General features: G+C 33.0%; 1 protein-coding gene across 5 annotated transcripts in view; it reads right to left on the bottom strand.

Annotated features, from left to right (window-relative positions):
• The window catches only part of LOC111061748 (calcium-transporting ATPase type 2C member 1), an 81,107-nt gene that overhangs the window by 58,570 nt on the left and 4,141 nt on the right, over nt 1-18,396 (bottom strand). For 2 of the 5 annotated variants that reach the window (XM_039428112.1, XM_039428116.1), the window contains exon 2: nt 787-981. In XM_039428112.1, the coding sequence (XP_039284046.1) occupies nt 787-981 (195 nt within the window). Of the gene's footprint in view, nt 1-786; nt 982-6,809; nt 7,511-15,117; nt 15,244-18,396 lie in introns of those variants that run through there. The other 3 variants (XM_039428114.1, XM_039428115.1, XM_039428113.1) reach the window with 3 other exon arrangements.

Below are 18,396 nucleotides of genomic sequence, written 5' to 3' on the forward strand. Positions count from 1 at the left end.
TTCATGCTATCGCCCATTCTGGAGGCTTTTACATCTGCGCTATTTCACAACATAATTAAATAGGTGATTGGTCTATTCTAATACACAAAATATCACTCCAAGACTCGAATAAAATCTAGGACCTGATTGCAGGTCAGGTGCCTTCGAGAAAATTTTCACCGATTATTGAAAATTATTTCAGCATTTTTTTGTGTTATTGGCAATTTTATTTGCAAATGTCTCCAGAATGATTCATTGCAGAAAGAATCTATGTTCAATAATCATTTCATCATTTTCTTTTTATGGGATGGAAATCGGTAGTATACCTTAGGCTGGCCACTAACGGTAGAACATGCATGCAAATACGCAGTCGAGTTACATTGTTGTGTCATGACTGCTGTGATCACAGCGAAACGCTTCGAGCAAAATTTATTTGAGGTTAGGGTTTTGTATCATCGATTTGTTTGTTTACTTTTTCTTTACTACTCTATTTAAGGTTGAATTATTTTTCTATCATTATAATTTGTAACTTTCAAGTGGTTTATTTATTGTTATTGGTTGTTTACTTTATGTTAGAAGCCTCTCGCTGATGATGAACATGTGTAAGAGCATGACATGCATGTTCTACCGCTAGTGGCCAGTCCAAGTATTTGCTTTGGTCTGTATAGGATAGTATAAATTGGAAATGGGATAGTTTTGGGCATGAGCCTATTGTACCTTTTCTAAGTCAAGTAGTTTAACATGATGAAATAAAGAGAAGATACATAAAAGTGTTTAATTTGATGAGGAAAGCCATTCGTACGGTACCTGTTCTATGTACTTTTTCCAAGTGGGATCTTCCTCTTTGACAAGGAACTCGTTGTAGCCGGTGAGTTGACGCTTGTTCTCGGCGTCGCGCCAGCGCAGACCGAAGCGCGGATCGACGTTCAGCCGCGTCGCCACATCTTCCGCCTCCAAAGTGGCCGCCTCCGATGTTTTCAGCCACATCTCCTGCTCGGGGCTCTGAAACATTCACAATTATCAATCCTAATATTTATTATTCAAAACGTTTATCATTGAATCAATATTAAACCTAAAAGGGTAGTCATGATATCTAGATACCCCTCCCTTCTAAGGCTAAGACTCCCCCCCCCCCAACAGTACTGCTTGAGACATCATCAATAAAGAAATTAGGTATGACTCTTACTCATTGGTTATCAAAAAGCGCTCTTTTCATTGAGTAATCCTACTAATATAAAACCGTTATAGGCCTAAGTTGATTTATGTAATTATAATTATTTCTATCTGATTTCTATCACAGTTGGCAAAATTCATCAGAATACATGGTTTTTAGAATATTCTTCCATTGAATTAGATTTTTTATACTTTAGTCTAATTTAGAGCATACAATCTAGACGCAATAAATTATAGATTTAGAATATTGAGAATCTTACATTAACAATACCTTTGAGATAAATGGAAGAATTGAAATACTCTGAACACTTCTGCAGTAATTGACGTTTAATTAAAGTTGAATTTAAATTGATAAATTTAATGAAAATCTAAATATATATTTTTATAGTGGGCCTTCAAATTAAATGCTTGCTAATGTGGATACATTTTATAATAATATAATTTTCAACTGTTTGTCCTCCATATCTATCACAAAATTCTTGCTTTGATATTTTATTTCTGAATATTATATAACACACAAAATACATCAAATGCAAAAATGAGCATGGAGGAGGTTATTGGACATTTTTTATATTTGATAATGACATGCTTATTTATTCTTGAGACGTTTTATAATACCGCTTACACACAAGAGTGTTGAACATATTGATTATTTTATAATTGGCAGATTAGCAGATAAAATTACGTCTTCTCTAGACGAGTAGACCATAAGAAACATTACAGTTTGCTTTAGGTATTATGTAATGGACTAAATGTTCAAAGTATCACAATTTTCAATAAGCACAACCAAATTGAGAATGATCCACAATGAAACTATTTTCATTAAGCGATTATTATATATGATCCTGATAAATGTATAAATATGAATATATCTTTATATATCCTGAATAAATATAAGCAGAATGGGAATATTGTAATCGGATCAGGACATACCCCACAACCATGTAACCAACATGCACTTGAAGATTATATGGGGATTCTGAAAATATTCCACAATATCGATTGAATAAGAAGTGCATTATTGGAATGCACTTGAAGAGCGATTTCCTCACCATAATAAACATGATGATTATGACAAACAGAGAGCCCACAAGTAAACTTTGCTACCAGCACACAGACAACTGATTCAGTTGGAACCGACAAGTCGATCATTCGTTTAGGTCAAGTACAGAAATTAAGAGAGGGAAGGTACATAATATTATTGTCCAATGCAGATGAGCTAGCATGAAGACTATTTGGACCTTGAATGAGTAAATCGAAAGGACATCACGACTGTTAACGAAATTTGTTGCTTACGGTTCAGTGGTGCTCAATCGGATGTGAACAAAAATGGACCTCTGAAATTGAGCTGGTCACAGTTTTACATAAGATATTTGATACGAATTAACAATAGGATATTTGAATGATACTTCAACTATCAGAACTCTGTAATTTGATCTCATACTTAAGAAAATTATTCGAGACCAGCATAACCGACAAGTACGCTTTTATACGAATTATTGAAGGTGCTCAGATTGCCTTCTACCTTTCAAGTAATGAGTAGGAGTAATTTTTTAATTTTTTTATACATGTGCCTGCCATGTATTAAAAGTTACTATAATTATTATCACAAATCATCCGTTGTCCCGTGTTTCGGATAAACACGTTAAACATTTGGTTCCGGCTGCCTAAAAAGCAGTCAAGTCAGAGGCCCTGCCTGAAATTGATCAGGTGCGACCTGAAAACTCTGACACCAGACCTGAGCCAGCCAGGTCACTCGGCATTATAATTATTATCTATCATCATCATACATTTTTCAAAGTATTTATAATATGACACTCTTTCAATGAAGAATAATGGAGTACGAAGAAGAAGAATATATTGTAATATAAGTTTATAGATGAAATAATGACGTACATTGTACACGTACAGGATTTCAATTTTGTTGCCATCATTGGTAGCCTACTGCTCAACTCCTGATAGAAATTAGTGTATTGTGTCTAAACTCCACAAGAGGTGTTGTTTTCCCTTCAAGTTATTCAACAAAAATAAGTCTGAGCTTGCGAAATCAGTGCAATAAAGATTAAATCCTAACTTTCTCTTCAAAGGTAATACTGATTGGATCCGTTGTAGGCTCAACTGATTAGGCTCAACTCACACGCGACTCAGGTCGAGAAGAGACTCGACTCTAGTCGAGAGCATGTGTTTCCAAATGGTGACACTCAGACCAGTCGATTCTAGTCTCCGCGACGTCACCAATTGAAAACACAAGCTCTCGACTAGAGTCGAGTCTCTTCTCGACCTAAGTCACGTAAGTGTGAGTTGAGCCTAAAAGAGTCTCCATTTTAAGATGTGAGATGAGTTTTTCTAAACTGATTAATTGATACCAAGTAAAATAAAATCTAACCAAGAATTTAATTGAAATGAAGTCCAACCATAGTTTTGAACTAATTTATCTACTCCACTACAAATTCTCACAACACAACATTAACAGAAATATAAATTCATCAAAGCGCTAAAAGTCTCTCTCAAGATGAGCATGCTCATTTGCACATGGAATCCAGTAGAAACTTTTCAAGACTTGTCGTGATTCAATAATCTGTTCAAATCTATGACGAAGGCCATATACTAAAAATAGCCTGACAAAGAATAATAATGATACTCCAGCATTTACGCTAATAGAATGTTGAAGTTAAATAGATAAGTTAAGGAATTTTCAGTATCATATTGATAAACGTCATTAACAATTAAAAGAAGCAAATAATTATGAAGACGATGGATGATTATTTAGATAAAGCTTCAGTTGACTAATAAAGTATGGACAAAAACAATTATAGGTCAAATTACCAAATGAATAAAGCAGCAATTGATTAGGTAACTTATTTGTAATAATTGTGTGCATTTAATTTGTTAGGATGAATAGGAAAATAGAATTATTAATCTATCAAGTAACATCCGTTTTCATAAATATTTCCGGTTATCCAAATTATTCATGTGCCAGGAAGATGATTTGAAGCAGAAATTACAGTTATTAACGCTCATTCGATCATTTCTAACCCAGAGGGTTGTCAGGTTGTCAGTTTCAAATCCCGTGATGAAAACCGAGTTGATAGAGGCTGGCCCGCTAGAACTATCTTTTATCTACTGAAACATTTCATTTTACATTCAGTAGCGTAGCCAGGATTTTGAAATGGGGGGTTGACCGAAAATGTTGGGCTCCCTATAGACCTCACCTAGTGAGTGATCTTGCCTTGTCTAAATCTTCCCTTTAGCATACGGTACTCTACCATGTAGGCAATAAATTGTTTTTTATTGTAACTTTGTTTTCGTTGTGGTTTATGGATATTTGGATTACACATTTAGGCATTAACAAGATGGTTTCTTTCAATATATTACTAATAAGATTGTCATTGCTAGCAAATTTCAAATCATTTGGTTCAATAGTTTTTATTTTCAGCAATCATTTAGTACAGAAAAATTATTTGATATCATTTTTACATAGTGCATCTTGGATCTTAGATTCTGAGGAATCTTTTTTGGGTTCATAGGGGGGTTGTAACCTGAAAACCCCCTTTCGCTACGCCACTGATTACATCCAAGATAGTCATGTCATAAACACTCCGTGGGGAATGATGGTGGTTTCCATGCTATTGGTTTCATTTGATAATGATTTCAAAGAATAACTGTTTTTATAAATTTCCGGGAACATGAGAATTATAATATGTTCATCATTTTCATTTGAGGTGCGAAATATACTACGGTAGTTTGAAAATGCACTGAATTACAGAGAATATTTTGTTCATTTAATAATATTGAATAAACTCAACTCACTTATCAAGTAAGCCTACATAAGATCTCAATTTTTCAAAATTTATAAAAATAGAAAAATAATATAGCCTAACTTACATGGTATTTCATTTTTGGTAGTTACTAATGACTCATACCAATGACTAGAAAAATGCAACGTGTTTCATATTTACTCATGAGTACTGTTATTTTCAATGAATAATATTTCGGTGACCCTGATTTCAATACTGGCACCTTCATTCAAAAATATTTTAGTCAATACAGTTTCAACCTAAATACTCTTTTTTCAAATGTGCGGTGAAAAACAATGATGATGACTACCAGATAATATTGCAAATAATGCATGCATTCAGTCGCGTTTCTTCTAACTGTACTTTGAACAATGCGAAAATACTCATCTTCTTATTATAGAACAAAGTTTACGACTGGAAAGTTGAAGAAAGTTTCAAAGCCGTTCATTATTGTTAAGTGTAATTATTTGTCATGTCAATCAAATAATGACAATTAAAAACAGTAACATTAGTGTATATTTATATTTTTTGAATTCGTCATGACAATAAGCCAATAGCCATTGAATTGAAAATTGAATCATAGTTTCACCATGAAAGTGTTAACTATATAAACGAGAGAAGAATAGGCCTATCAATTTATTATAACGATTGTATTTCTCAAAAAAATTGCATGTTGAACTATTATTATCATTAATTGAATCAAGATAGTAATGAAAAGATTTGAATGAGAATTGAAAGAAAGAGTTTGGAGAGAATTTCACTTTCAATAGCCTAGATGAAGATTTTCGACAAAGGAGGACTCGTCAAGTCATATATAAAAGTTCTCGTTTAAAACTTAAAACAGAAGCTGGGGTGACTAGCTGATGACAGAATACGATAAGAAATATGATTCATAACTTCTAGATTGGTTTAATATCCACGAGAAACAGTGATTTAGAATCCACATAACTGATATATGAAGTAGTTGGTTTCTATTATTCTATGCTAACATGATAAATAACATGTGAACAAAAGCCGAAAACGATTCACGAAAGTTGGAGAGCATAAAATATCAATAACACATAATATCAGGGATCTGTTTCATAATGAATTGATTAAAAATTTAATTTAACTAGTTAAACTAGAAATATAAATTTATTGCATAGTAGGACATGCTATGAAGGTCTCTTGAATCATCTGATTGCCTATAAATTCTCATTTATTCATGTATTCTATTCATTTAAAGATTCATCAATACAATCAGAAATTATAATATAGATATGACTGGGCGACAGGCATAGCCCAAAACTGCTCTACTCCCAAATTTCATTGAAAGGAAAATTTGCAAAAGATAGGTTAATTTTTAGAATTTGAGTCAAATTATATAAATGTTAGAAATGAAGAAACTGGAAATTGAATTTAAAAGGAAGAAGCACTTAATTAGGAACTAATATCACTAATTTACTCATAAACTGATCATTTTAATTTCTACTTTTAGTAACACGCATTTTATCCAAAACATCAACTGCTTCAGCATGTACTATTATAATTTCTTTCTGTCAGTCTTTATTGCCGCAGGTCATCAGTCAGTTCTATGGATTTTTCTTACTAAGAATTGGCAGAACTTTCCTACGGTTGAGACTTTCAACTAGGGCAATACAAAAACACCACACGCTATGAAGCAATCATTGGAAAAATGAATAATAAATTTGATACAAGTCCAAGCTTTAGGAAATAAGTTGAGATACATTCATCAGAGACCAACAGTGTACTTTAATTTCAAAAGGTTGAATGTAAAGGAAGCTTGAGAAATTTAGACGGAAATTAATTTAAAAATAAGGAAAACGACGAAATTTGTAAGAGTTGATTAATTAAACTTACCGCGGTATCCTTCTTCTTCTTTTGCTTGTCATTTTTAGTGTGTTTATCATTTTTAGTGTGTTCATCATTTTTAGTGTCTTTATCACTTCCAGCCATTCCCGTGAATGATAACAATATTTTCAAGAAATATAGATATATTAGGTGCAAACACTCTCGAACTTGAGGTTAAAGGTTTCAAAAACTTTGAAGAACTGAAAACGTTGAAGGGCAAGAAAATATCTCAATCCAAGACCGACAGCTTAACAGCACTAGAATGGTTTTTTTAAAGATAGTTAGGAGAATATTGAAAATGAATCAAGTAATATTATTTCACTTTCAGAACTGGATTAGAATGAAACGTATAAGGGTGCTGAAATTGCGGAAAGCATCAAGGACAACGTTGGTAGACTATTTATTAAATTTATAATGAGAAGTGCGAATCGGAAGGGGGCCGCCGTAAAGGAACTAGACAAAATGACACAGCAGCCAGACCGGAATCAGAGAAAGAAATGACGTGTATTGATTGAAATGAAAACTATTCATAGCATAGTTGACGGTGGTTTTATGTGGACAGACGTTTTATGCACGACCGATTCGATTCAATCATCAATTAGCACAACAAAAGTGGATTCCCACTATATAGAAGCACAATATCATCACCGGTGTACTAAGCCATTCACTATTATTACCGGAGCTGGACTGCCGCACTAAATGTAATCATACACTGGCAGAGCCAGAGCCAACACATACCATCAACTGCTAACAGATGGTCTTTGGTGGGAGGTAATGACAACTCCCCACTACTTCAACATACTACCCTGCCATCAACACTCTACATGTGAAAAACCAAATAATACAGTATTGTAATATTATACTATAATTTCTATCCACCTCCTGTCATCTATTGATGAATGACAACTCTTTCATTGGTTATTATCGACTAAGAAAGTTAATTTGATGTAATAACACCACTATCAGAACTACAGGTGAAATTTGAGCAATAATTACCTTCACACCTGGAGACCTAACACAATGAAAATCCCACATCAATTTGTAAAAATAATTGAAATGGTATTATAGTTCAATAATAACAAAACAGGATGTAAGCTCAACTAGGTGCCGCCTTAAAAAATAATATGAGCTTTTGAAATTATAGTGTTATTGGTTTAATTGTTGGAAGTTTAAATCATTGAAACAGTGAAGTTTGTGACATGACCTACAATTTGACACCTCTAAATCAGTAAGGTATACGTGGACTAAGAGAAACTTTGGACTGTTTGATTTAAAGACAATGTCACAAGTTTATTTCTTATCCCAAACAAGTTGATTAACAATGATAAAAAATAAGTGTTGAAAAAGATCGATTACAAACGCTATTGCAGTCAGTGCTTAACTGATACAATAAAATATATGGAACGTTTTGATCTGCCCATCAGAATTCTGAAATATAATTCAAATCAAATAATGGAGGGGAAATCCCAAAAAAGAGAGGTCAGCAGTGTTTAAAAGACTACGGACTACTTTTTTCTAGATTAAGGAGGGGGATTCGTCCATGAGCTTGGGAGCACCCCTGTGTGAAAGGCTATTCTTAAAGTGTTTTAAATAAAAACTTCTATTTTATTCCATAGTGTGGTATATTCCAACCAATAAGAGTGTAAATGAGTGAGTCAATCAAGTTTGACTTCAAATGAATCTCCCTCCAGGATTGATTTTCTTCAAAAATTTCTTAAGTAAGTTTTTATAAAAAGTAATGTATTTTTGAAAAATGCATTATTTAAATCATAATGGATATATTCGGATACGAGATCATGTTCCATATATTATTATGTATTGTAATGAAGAATAGTTGCCACTCAAATTTCAGGATTCAAACGAGCAATAGAAAGAGTTCAAACTATCAACTCTCAAAATTTATAATTTCTAATATAAACCCATTTTAATCTCAACTCTAATCTGTTATCCTTGTATTATAATTACAAATTAATTTCATGAAATAGGCACAATGTTCATGATTACAAATTAATTTTCTTTTTTGCATAGTTTAAATGTAGTAGTTTTTGAATGAACCTGTTCAGAGCATAGACAAATTAGTACTTTTTTAGCATTATTTTGAGTTATTTGCATATTAACGTTATCTAGTTGGCGCCGAATTCAAGGCTATATTTAGTGTCACTCATGTATGTGTTTCCATTGTTCAATGATCTATTTGTCTAGTTATGCATTTCCTGACAACTGGGTCTGGAAGAACTTCCACATATTCTATACAAAGCTTCAAATTGTACGGTATAATTTACTGCTTGACCAAGTTTTGGTGGAATTCCAACGCTCTCGAACAAAGAACCATGTAATATACAGCTGTGCTTCTAGAATTAAGTTTGTTTTTTCGGTTCTTTTTCAAAATTATTTCTTTAATATACAAATCTTCTCTATTCAAGTGATAATAATGTGGAATATCTGTTCTATTTTTTGTTTAGTGCGTCTAAATTTGAAAATTTACTTTGTGAACATATTAGTGGTCTGAAAATTTTGCAAAGTGAAGAGCTACAAGACTTAACCTATTTCGGACTATGTGTAACCATATCTAAATTGGGGAGAGGAATAGCACAAGGTTACCTTATTTTTCCTCTCCCTATCATTTATATGATGTATACTTATTATATCAATCAATCAATCAATAATCAATAATAAAAATTCAAATTCTATAACTTCTATCTTCAAAACAATTAACAGTGGCTTCAATTTCTATAGTTAACTAGTAGTTCTGCGAACAGTAGATCTCGCTCATAAATACAACTTTCAATCTGATGAAAAGGGCCAGTAAAGTAAGTACAGTATATTGTGAAGATTTAGCCATAATTGTCATCTATTATTTTCTCCATTGAAAGTGCTAGAGACACTGTTTCCAGGGACACCGGACTTATCAAGCAGTACTTTTATATCAAATACATACTATTTAAATGAAAAAGACTAAGAAATTGTCAAAAAACCACAGATTAATTGATACTCAGAAAGACCGGTTTCGGTCATTATCAGAGTTTATCAGAGATTGACAATGGTGTAATTACCGAAACCGGTATTTCTAAGTATCAATAAATCTGTGGTTTTTTGACAATTTATAGGTCTTTTTGATTTAATTTTAATAATTACCACAATATAAACTTCTCAACTACACAAAAAGGAAAAAAATTACCTTTATACCTTTACATACACATTTTTCTCTACAACTGCAGTATTGGACTCCAATACAATAAAGATTTTTTAAAATAATTTATCCAATTAATTTGTTAAATCAATTTAATAATAATAATAAGATGATTCAATTTAATTATTCTATCTCATCATAATAATTTATTTTATGATATATTATTAGAATAAGATAAAACAATATTAGTAGTATCTGCAAAAAAAAATCTGGCAGTAACGAGAATCGGACCTGGGTCCCACAGAGTGACAGACCACGGTCTAACCGACTCACCCACCATGTGCTCGTAACAATAGATGCGAAAAAGTATGGCAATGAATCGCTGTATCTTCAAAGACACATCCTTTCTGGATTGAGGTGAGTTTGGTTTTTTAAATATTACAAAAAAACCAGAGGTTTTATCAAAAATCGTTACACATACGTTTCTGCGCCTTGTTTCAAAGAACTTGCATACCAAATTTCATCCAAATCGGATAATAACTGCGACTGTAACTGCGATACAAACAAACAAACAGACGAAAGCCGATCGAGTCGAAACTAAGACCTCAGCTTCGCTTCGGTCAATAATAGTTGAAGTTCGAATTTCAAACTAGAAATCAAGTAGTTTTGAACCTTATCTACTACATCAATCCTAAAAATAGATCCAATGCAAAAAGTGTAGAATGCAATCCTTTTGATAATTTTCAAGTAGGTGATTGTGATAGGTAGTACTAAGCCAAACAAGATTCTTATTCGTGATAAGTAGAAAAATAAAAATGGCGAGAAAAATTTCAATTTCACAGAAATGGACTCTATAATCAAAATACTTCCATTGTCCAGAGTAATTTACAACGCCAAATTTACTTTGCTGATTGTTGAATTATTATTTTAATCGAAATCAAATGATTTCAATAATTGGTCTCATCATTCTATGTGTTCCTATTGAATTAATTTGAATTAGCACAGTGTTCATGCATCAAATGGAACCCTTGCCTGCTACGCTCAAGAGTTCTAGATTTAAAAGTAGATATGGAGCAGTAGAGATGTAGTCTATTAACTATAAAAACATTATTACAGTGTAGACGCGGTTCTGCCTAATCACCTGAAACACGTCTGAAGGTGTTATGATAATTTATAAGATGAGAATTTATGAAAAGAAACATTTTTGTTATTGTGGATGATGCCCACAAGATCTTTTAGCTTGTGCGAGGGTAATTGGATGAGATGGTCGAACGTCCATGCCACCCACAATGCAACCTACAACCAGGTAGACTACAAATGTATATTATGGAAACAAAGTGTATGATGATGAACAGATAACTTCTATTGGATGAGATATTATATGGATGAGCCTATTATAATCCAAATATTATAAGTAAGCCTATTATAGAGAGGAGTATGTTCTTTATCGAACAAAAATATTACACATTTGATTATGATGAAAAATGAGAATATCCAGGAATTGAAAATTCAACATTACCGTAATCAGTAAATTACAAAATTATATGACATAAAGAATGAAATGCATGAATTTGAAATCCAACTTATATATTTTTTAATTTGAATTAAAAAAGGGTTATTAAGAAATGTTAAATAGCTTGAAACAAATAAGCGTTTTTATCACACATGGCAACGTGATCAATAAGCAATTGCCGCACCACAACATTGAACACTGACACCACTTTTCAGCCAGCCAGGTCTTAAAATGTGTTTTATTTTCATAAGCCGGAGATATCCTAAGCATCTCTTATGAAATTGTTTTTATGATTTCAAAGGAACATGACTAGGTATTTTACATTTTTGTGTTTTACAGTATCTTATACCTAGATATAATTAAATTTTGAAAAACTATCATCCTAGAACTTTTCAATAATTGATAGGACAAATTTGAAGATAATGGTAGAAATATCTTCTAGTATAATTTTATGTACATTTTTGCTGACTACATTTTAACAGAGAAGCAATCACCTTGAGCGAGATAATTCAAAGTTTGGTAGATTATATGATGATAAAGCGAAGGAAACAGTGGGTACTTGATTATGTGGTTTCACACACGGTGTGTGAGCAGCGTTGTGGGAATCACTTGAACAGAACAATTGCCTCAAAACAAAAACAAATTTTGCAGATCAAAATAATTGTTGATTATATAAAAGATTTTTATCAACGCCCGAATGGAATATGCGATGAGCTACAGAGTAGAAGCATTCAACATAATAAATGGTATGGTATGGCCCACTGCGTCAAGACACAACGATTTTTACTAAGTTTTCCCAGTCAACTGGATATGAATTTCAAACGTTATCGACATTTTTTTCGCCAATACCTTACGCTATGTGAGTGAAAAATACGAATGAATATTTGAAGAAGAAAATAATAGTAGACATGGATTTCTCAATTCCACAAAGTTCAGATAACGTAGCCTGTATTATTTGATCATGGTGTGCTATGTAAAGATAAAGTTCATGGATATTACAATCTCTAACTTGTGAAATAGAAATTAGAGTAATTATTACTGAAGATTACAATCATTCTTGTTCAGATACAGAGATAAATAATACGTAGCGAACATGAACAGATTGAAAGTGATTTTGTTAAAAAAAATCTATAAATCATTAACTGGGATGGCCAAATGAAGAGAAGCTCTACTGACAACACCTATAGTGTCCCAATCATAGATAAGATCAAACATAATCTGCCGCTCTTGTATCATTATTATGCATCCAGTGAAGGGTTCTAGTAGTTATTTCTGAGAAATATATTAAACTGGATAAATGAATTTAATGAGCATCAGAAACGCACACATTTGACGACTTTCCAAATGATTCACAACCTTTTGAGTGCAGTGCTGATATCATTTTTGTAAGGATCTGATGCAACCATAAGGCAGGGGAGAATAATGGAGAAGAAAAGAAAAATACAATAAACCCATGTAAGACCGATTGGAAAGCTGACACTGAACATCCCACCCACTCTAGACGTGCACAGTACGACTTGCTGCTAGGTTCAAGAATGTCGAGAGCTTTCAGAAAGATGGCTCTCTACCAAACTCAATCCTCTACATAGACTATCACATTTTTGTAACATTCGATTGATTATTGTCTGATTACAACATTACAAGATAGAAAAAATAAGCCATGTTCTTTTAAGCTTTATAAATAAGTAGATAATGAATACTTCATTCTATGCAATCTTGTATTATTGATGGACATTACGAAAGAATGATCGAAATATATAATTTGTAACAACAGTCACATTTTTATCAGTTATTTATAATAAATCAGCATTATTGAATCATATATATTTATTATATAATAAGTCATCCTTCTTGAAAGGTCTGAATTTCTCTGTAAACTGCCATGTAATAAAGTTTTTGAATGAGGTTGAAAATATCATTACACGCACATAAGAAGTATAATGAACACCAACAATACGTCAAAAGAATGTTCAATCAACTCAGAAGCATATCTGAAGAAATACAAAAGAAGACTGTCAAGAATAACAAAGGCACAACAATACAATATTTTTCAGCTTTTATTAGCAAGGTCCTTGGAAATAAACCAACCATGAAGATCAGGCGTTTAGTATGTTTAAATCACTCGACTGGATTTCAAATAACACGGTCTACTGTAGAAACGAGCAAACCACATATCTCACTTGAAGACTGCAACAGGATGCGAGCAGTTAATAATCATGCGAGCAGTAATAATCACTGAATACAATACCTGCTGCTAGTTCATTTGGCACAATATTCCCATAATTAAAAAGACATCACCATACAAGTTACATAAATTATTTAATAATAGTCTCAATTCCTTAATAGAATTTCGGAGAAGAGTGGGAGAGTTCCTCTACAACTCTGAAATATGCTTGAAAAATCTTTTTAAAAAAATAAGCCAACACGAACAAAGAATTGGTTGTTTAATAGTAGAATAGATAACAATCCTTATAAGATACGCAAGTAGAAATCTTGATCAAGATTCATTTCAACTCTGAAAAGTATATGAAGAAATGCTAGGAATTATTGCGATAATTATAAGTATTATTTTGAAGGACGAAAAACTGAGTAAAATATTACCAAAAACATTTTACTTGAGATAAATAGGCGTACTTAGGTGAATTTGTTAGGCATTAAATAATTGACTAAACTGCTCATGCATGCTTCAATATCAGATTACAACATAACCAGTATATCCCAAAACAGTATTTCATGAACCTTATTTCGTTCATATATTTGGTAAAGTGATAATATTCTTATTTCAATGTCATCCGTAATTGATATTTTGGAGAAAACTATTTGTGTTAGGTATTTAAAAAAGATAGCTATTGTGGACTCTGATTCCACGAATCAAATGAATTGATGCTTTCCAAGAAAAAATTGGGATTTTTGACATGATAATTCATGACATTTAATAATCATTTTCGGAACGAATTTGGGATTTCCGGAATACAATATGCAAAAAAACACAGTAATTTGTTAAAATTACTTAGAAAATAGCCTTCTTATCAGCAATCTAGAAGAACTATGTGAGCTGGAGAACTATATGAGTGTAAGACAACCAAGAAATTAATATCTATAAAAGCTGTCTGATTGGGCACAAGGTAGGAGAATACGTGCACTTGTACATGTTTTATTTGTATTTCGAAATACGGTATGGTTATTGGACGAAGTAAAGTGTACAGGAAATACTTTCAAGATACGAGGGGTTCTTGTATTTTACAGGTAAATGATACCCAACTCCTGGTATTTTGCTAGAGCTACCCGACTATAACCCTAAATACAGTAGGGCCTACGTCGGCTATAGGGCTATAGGCCTACACATGATGGTCAACTGTGGGGAAATGTGTGTCACTTTTCGCTGCAAGGGGTCACTATGATTAAGTATGAATTCAATTTATCTTTGATCATTTGAAACCTTGATACCCACAAGTGTTTCAATTGGTGTTATGTAGATAAGGAGCAAACGGAGCATGACGATTTTATTCATTGTGTAAGCATTATGGTTTATAGTTATTATTTTTTCAAGTGTATCTATTGCTTCAATATTCAGCTGGGTCTATCCAAAGAACTTATCGAGTCGGAAAGGTTTGAAAGTGAAAACGAAGTGAATCAGAATAACTGATTTATTGAGAAGTGAATACTATACACACCTGATAAATCCAAGAATTTGAATGTTTTTTGTAAAGAACGTTGTACTTGTGCATTTTCGGTGCCTCAGAGCTGCAAACTCAATCATAACTCAACTATCAAGCCGGCTCAACATTTCATTTCAACACCTGGTGACAATAATAGCGAATCATTGTTAATCCCAATACAAACAATATTTGAAAAAGGCATTCGATCGAATTAAGAGACTGATCTATAATTCTCTTTCATCAAAACGGGACACATTAAAATAATGTAGGCCTATTAAAAAGCGTTGAAATGGCCCTATTCAATAACGAACAAGCTACCAGAAGTCATACTAGTATTTTTTCAATTATTTCAGATGAGAACCGATGGAATTAGTAAGTATTCCAACCTCCAACTAAAAACGTGATTTTAGAAAAAAGGATTTACGATTAATTTCCTGAATTTTGCTTTGCGAATTATTCTTTATGCTGGGAAAATAGATGTGGATGAATGAGATTAGAAGTAAGATGACAGAGCGTCCGAAGTAACTGAAATCACAAGCCATTTACTTCAACATCATATTGAAAAAAGTTCAAGTTCAACTTTAACGACAAACAGTATTTTCAAAGTCCCAACAAGTTTTTCACCAAAATTAGAATGAAATAATTATTAAGAATAATAAGGAATTCAATAATAAAGTTTCTATACAACCACTTCCACATTTAAAACAAATTCCCTGTCCGTATCATCATGATTGGATCTTTGTTTATCGACATGATGGTAACCATCCTATCTTTCTCCATTATGTTATCGCTGATCCTCCAACTGCTTCATTATTCAACCAGGATTGAATATTGCAGGTAATAAGATGAGAATTTTGGAGCAATATACTATAGTACAGGGGTAATAGTAAGGAGCCTAAGGACAACTGTGTATTCCTAGCTACGTTACAACGCACAGTTCTGCGTGAGAGCAGATGAACATAATTTATTCATTTATTTATTGGATAGAGAAAAATTTATCTGTTCACACCACACACCGAACCGTTTTGAAACAGCTTCAAAACGACTAGCCAATCGCCAGTTAGGACAGCACTCAATTAATGGGAAAAATACAAATAACGTAGTCAAAAGAAAAGTGTTACATAGAGAATACCCAGTGACGTGATTGTGTCAGCACGCTCACAGGCCAAGTTAAATTAATCAGTCAATTGCCAACTTAAATATTCTTTCCTATAAAAATGAGAAAGTACGGTAAAACCGGACTTGCTGACCATGATTCACTGACTGACTAGAATGACATAGACGGCTTACTATGTAAACCAGAACATAAATCATAGGTAGACCTCTTATAGTCAGCTGTTGCCGATGTGGAGTTCCTTGCTAATCTTTAATTGATCTTTTAGATTAGTTCAGACATTTTCTAAATCGATTAATCAACAATTTTCCAAGCATGTATAAACCAGACGTTATCCTGTCCAACAGAATATACTATGCATAATTTTCTAAATATATATTATTTATATGCATAACTCTTTTTAAAGCTTCACCTCCCAAGATCAGTATTCATGAGACTAGCGGCTATAATATCCCCTACAGTACAATCAGAATTAGCACAACTGGAGGGTGAAACAGCGAGCTCTAATGACAAATCGAAGAACTTGATCTCGCGTTCACTATATTTACTGCCTAACGAGATGGCCCCTGGTTTTCATTGTTTCAAATATTCGTCGCCTCCCCGGATGAAATTTGAACATAGGCGGCTCTAGACAATGTTATTTCTGGTGGGGGAGACATTATTATTAGTACTTGAATAATTATTTCCAAAAGCTATTCAATAGTCATTCAGAATCTATAAAAGTGATTGACTTTTTACTTAAAATTCATTTGTTCTATGTTTTGGAGCGAATCATGCGATTACGTGTTGACAGGAATGTTCTCTTGTATCACATTAGGTCACAAAAGATTAGCCTAGTGTCTGAACGAGATCTGGCGGACATTAGCTGTTATTACACTATACATAACAGCATATTACATAGTAACATTAAAATATATTATTCTCAATACATTACATATGTGCTTATACAGAGTGTCCCAGTCCCACCAAGGTTGTAACACCCGTTGACCATAGATTCTACACAACATTTCTGACAAAAAATGTTCAGTAAACTTTTTTACTTTCCTTGCCCTACTACCATAGGTAAGGAAAGTATTGCTTTCCAAAAAAAATTAAGGTACCCTAATTTCAAGTTTTCTATACGTTTCAAGGTCCCCTGAGTCCAAAAACATGATTTTTGGGTGTGTGTGTGTGTGTGTGTATGTCTGTGAACACGATAACTCCATTCCTAATCAACCGATTGACTTGAAATTTTAAACTTAAGGTCCTTATACCATGAGGATCTGACAATAAGAAATTCAATAAAATTCAATTCAAAATCGCGGAAAAAATGGCGGATAATTACTAAAAAACCATGTTTTTCACGGTTTTCTCGAAAACGGCTTTAACGATTTTCTTCAAATTTATACCATGGATAGCTATTTATAAGCCCTATCAACTGACATGAGTCTCATTTCTGGGAAAATTGCAGGAGCTCCGTAATATTCTTGTGAAAAATGGCGGATAATCACTAAAAAACCATGTTATTCACGGTTTTCTCAAAAACGGCTCTAACGATTTTCTTTAAATTCATACCATGGATAGCTATTTATAAGCCCTATCAACTGACATGAGTCTCATTTCTAAGAAAATTTCAGGAGCTCCGTAATATACTTGAGAAAAATGGCGGATAATTACTAAAAAACCATGTTTTTCACGATTTTCTCAAAATAACTTGACCGATTTTTTTCAAATTCATACTCTGTATAGTTATTTATCAGCTCTATTAACTGGCATGAGTCTCCTTTCTGGGAAACTAATGGTGGGTCCACCCCATCCTTGAGAAATGGACTTTGTAACCTCCTTCTCGTGCATAAGGTAGGTAGGTAGAGCAGTTCATAAAAAGAAAACATAGTAGAGATATTTCATCTGTAGAACAGCTGTTTTGACGACTTTAAAAAAATGACGACTGAAAAAATCATCGAATTTCACAATTTGCACAAATGAAAAAGTACTCTGAAAACAATTATATATACACATATACAAAAGTCTGATCGTAGTTTCAAATATGAGCAAGGAAAGTTGTGTGAGTGTACCACACCAGATTTTTCCTATTGACCTTAGTTTTCGAGTGCTGTGTTTGTGTGTAAAAAAAGCAGTGGCACCAGTGAAACATCAATGGTGTACCACCGGGACGCTACAATCTGGTCCTAGTCCCAGTC

This window comes from Nilaparvata lugens, chromosome 5, assembly GCF_014356525.2.
Source record: "Nilaparvata lugens isolate BPH chromosome 5, ASM1435652v1, whole genome shotgun sequence".
Taxonomy (NCBI): domain Eukaryota; kingdom Metazoa; phylum Arthropoda; class Insecta; order Hemiptera; family Delphacidae; genus Nilaparvata; species Nilaparvata lugens.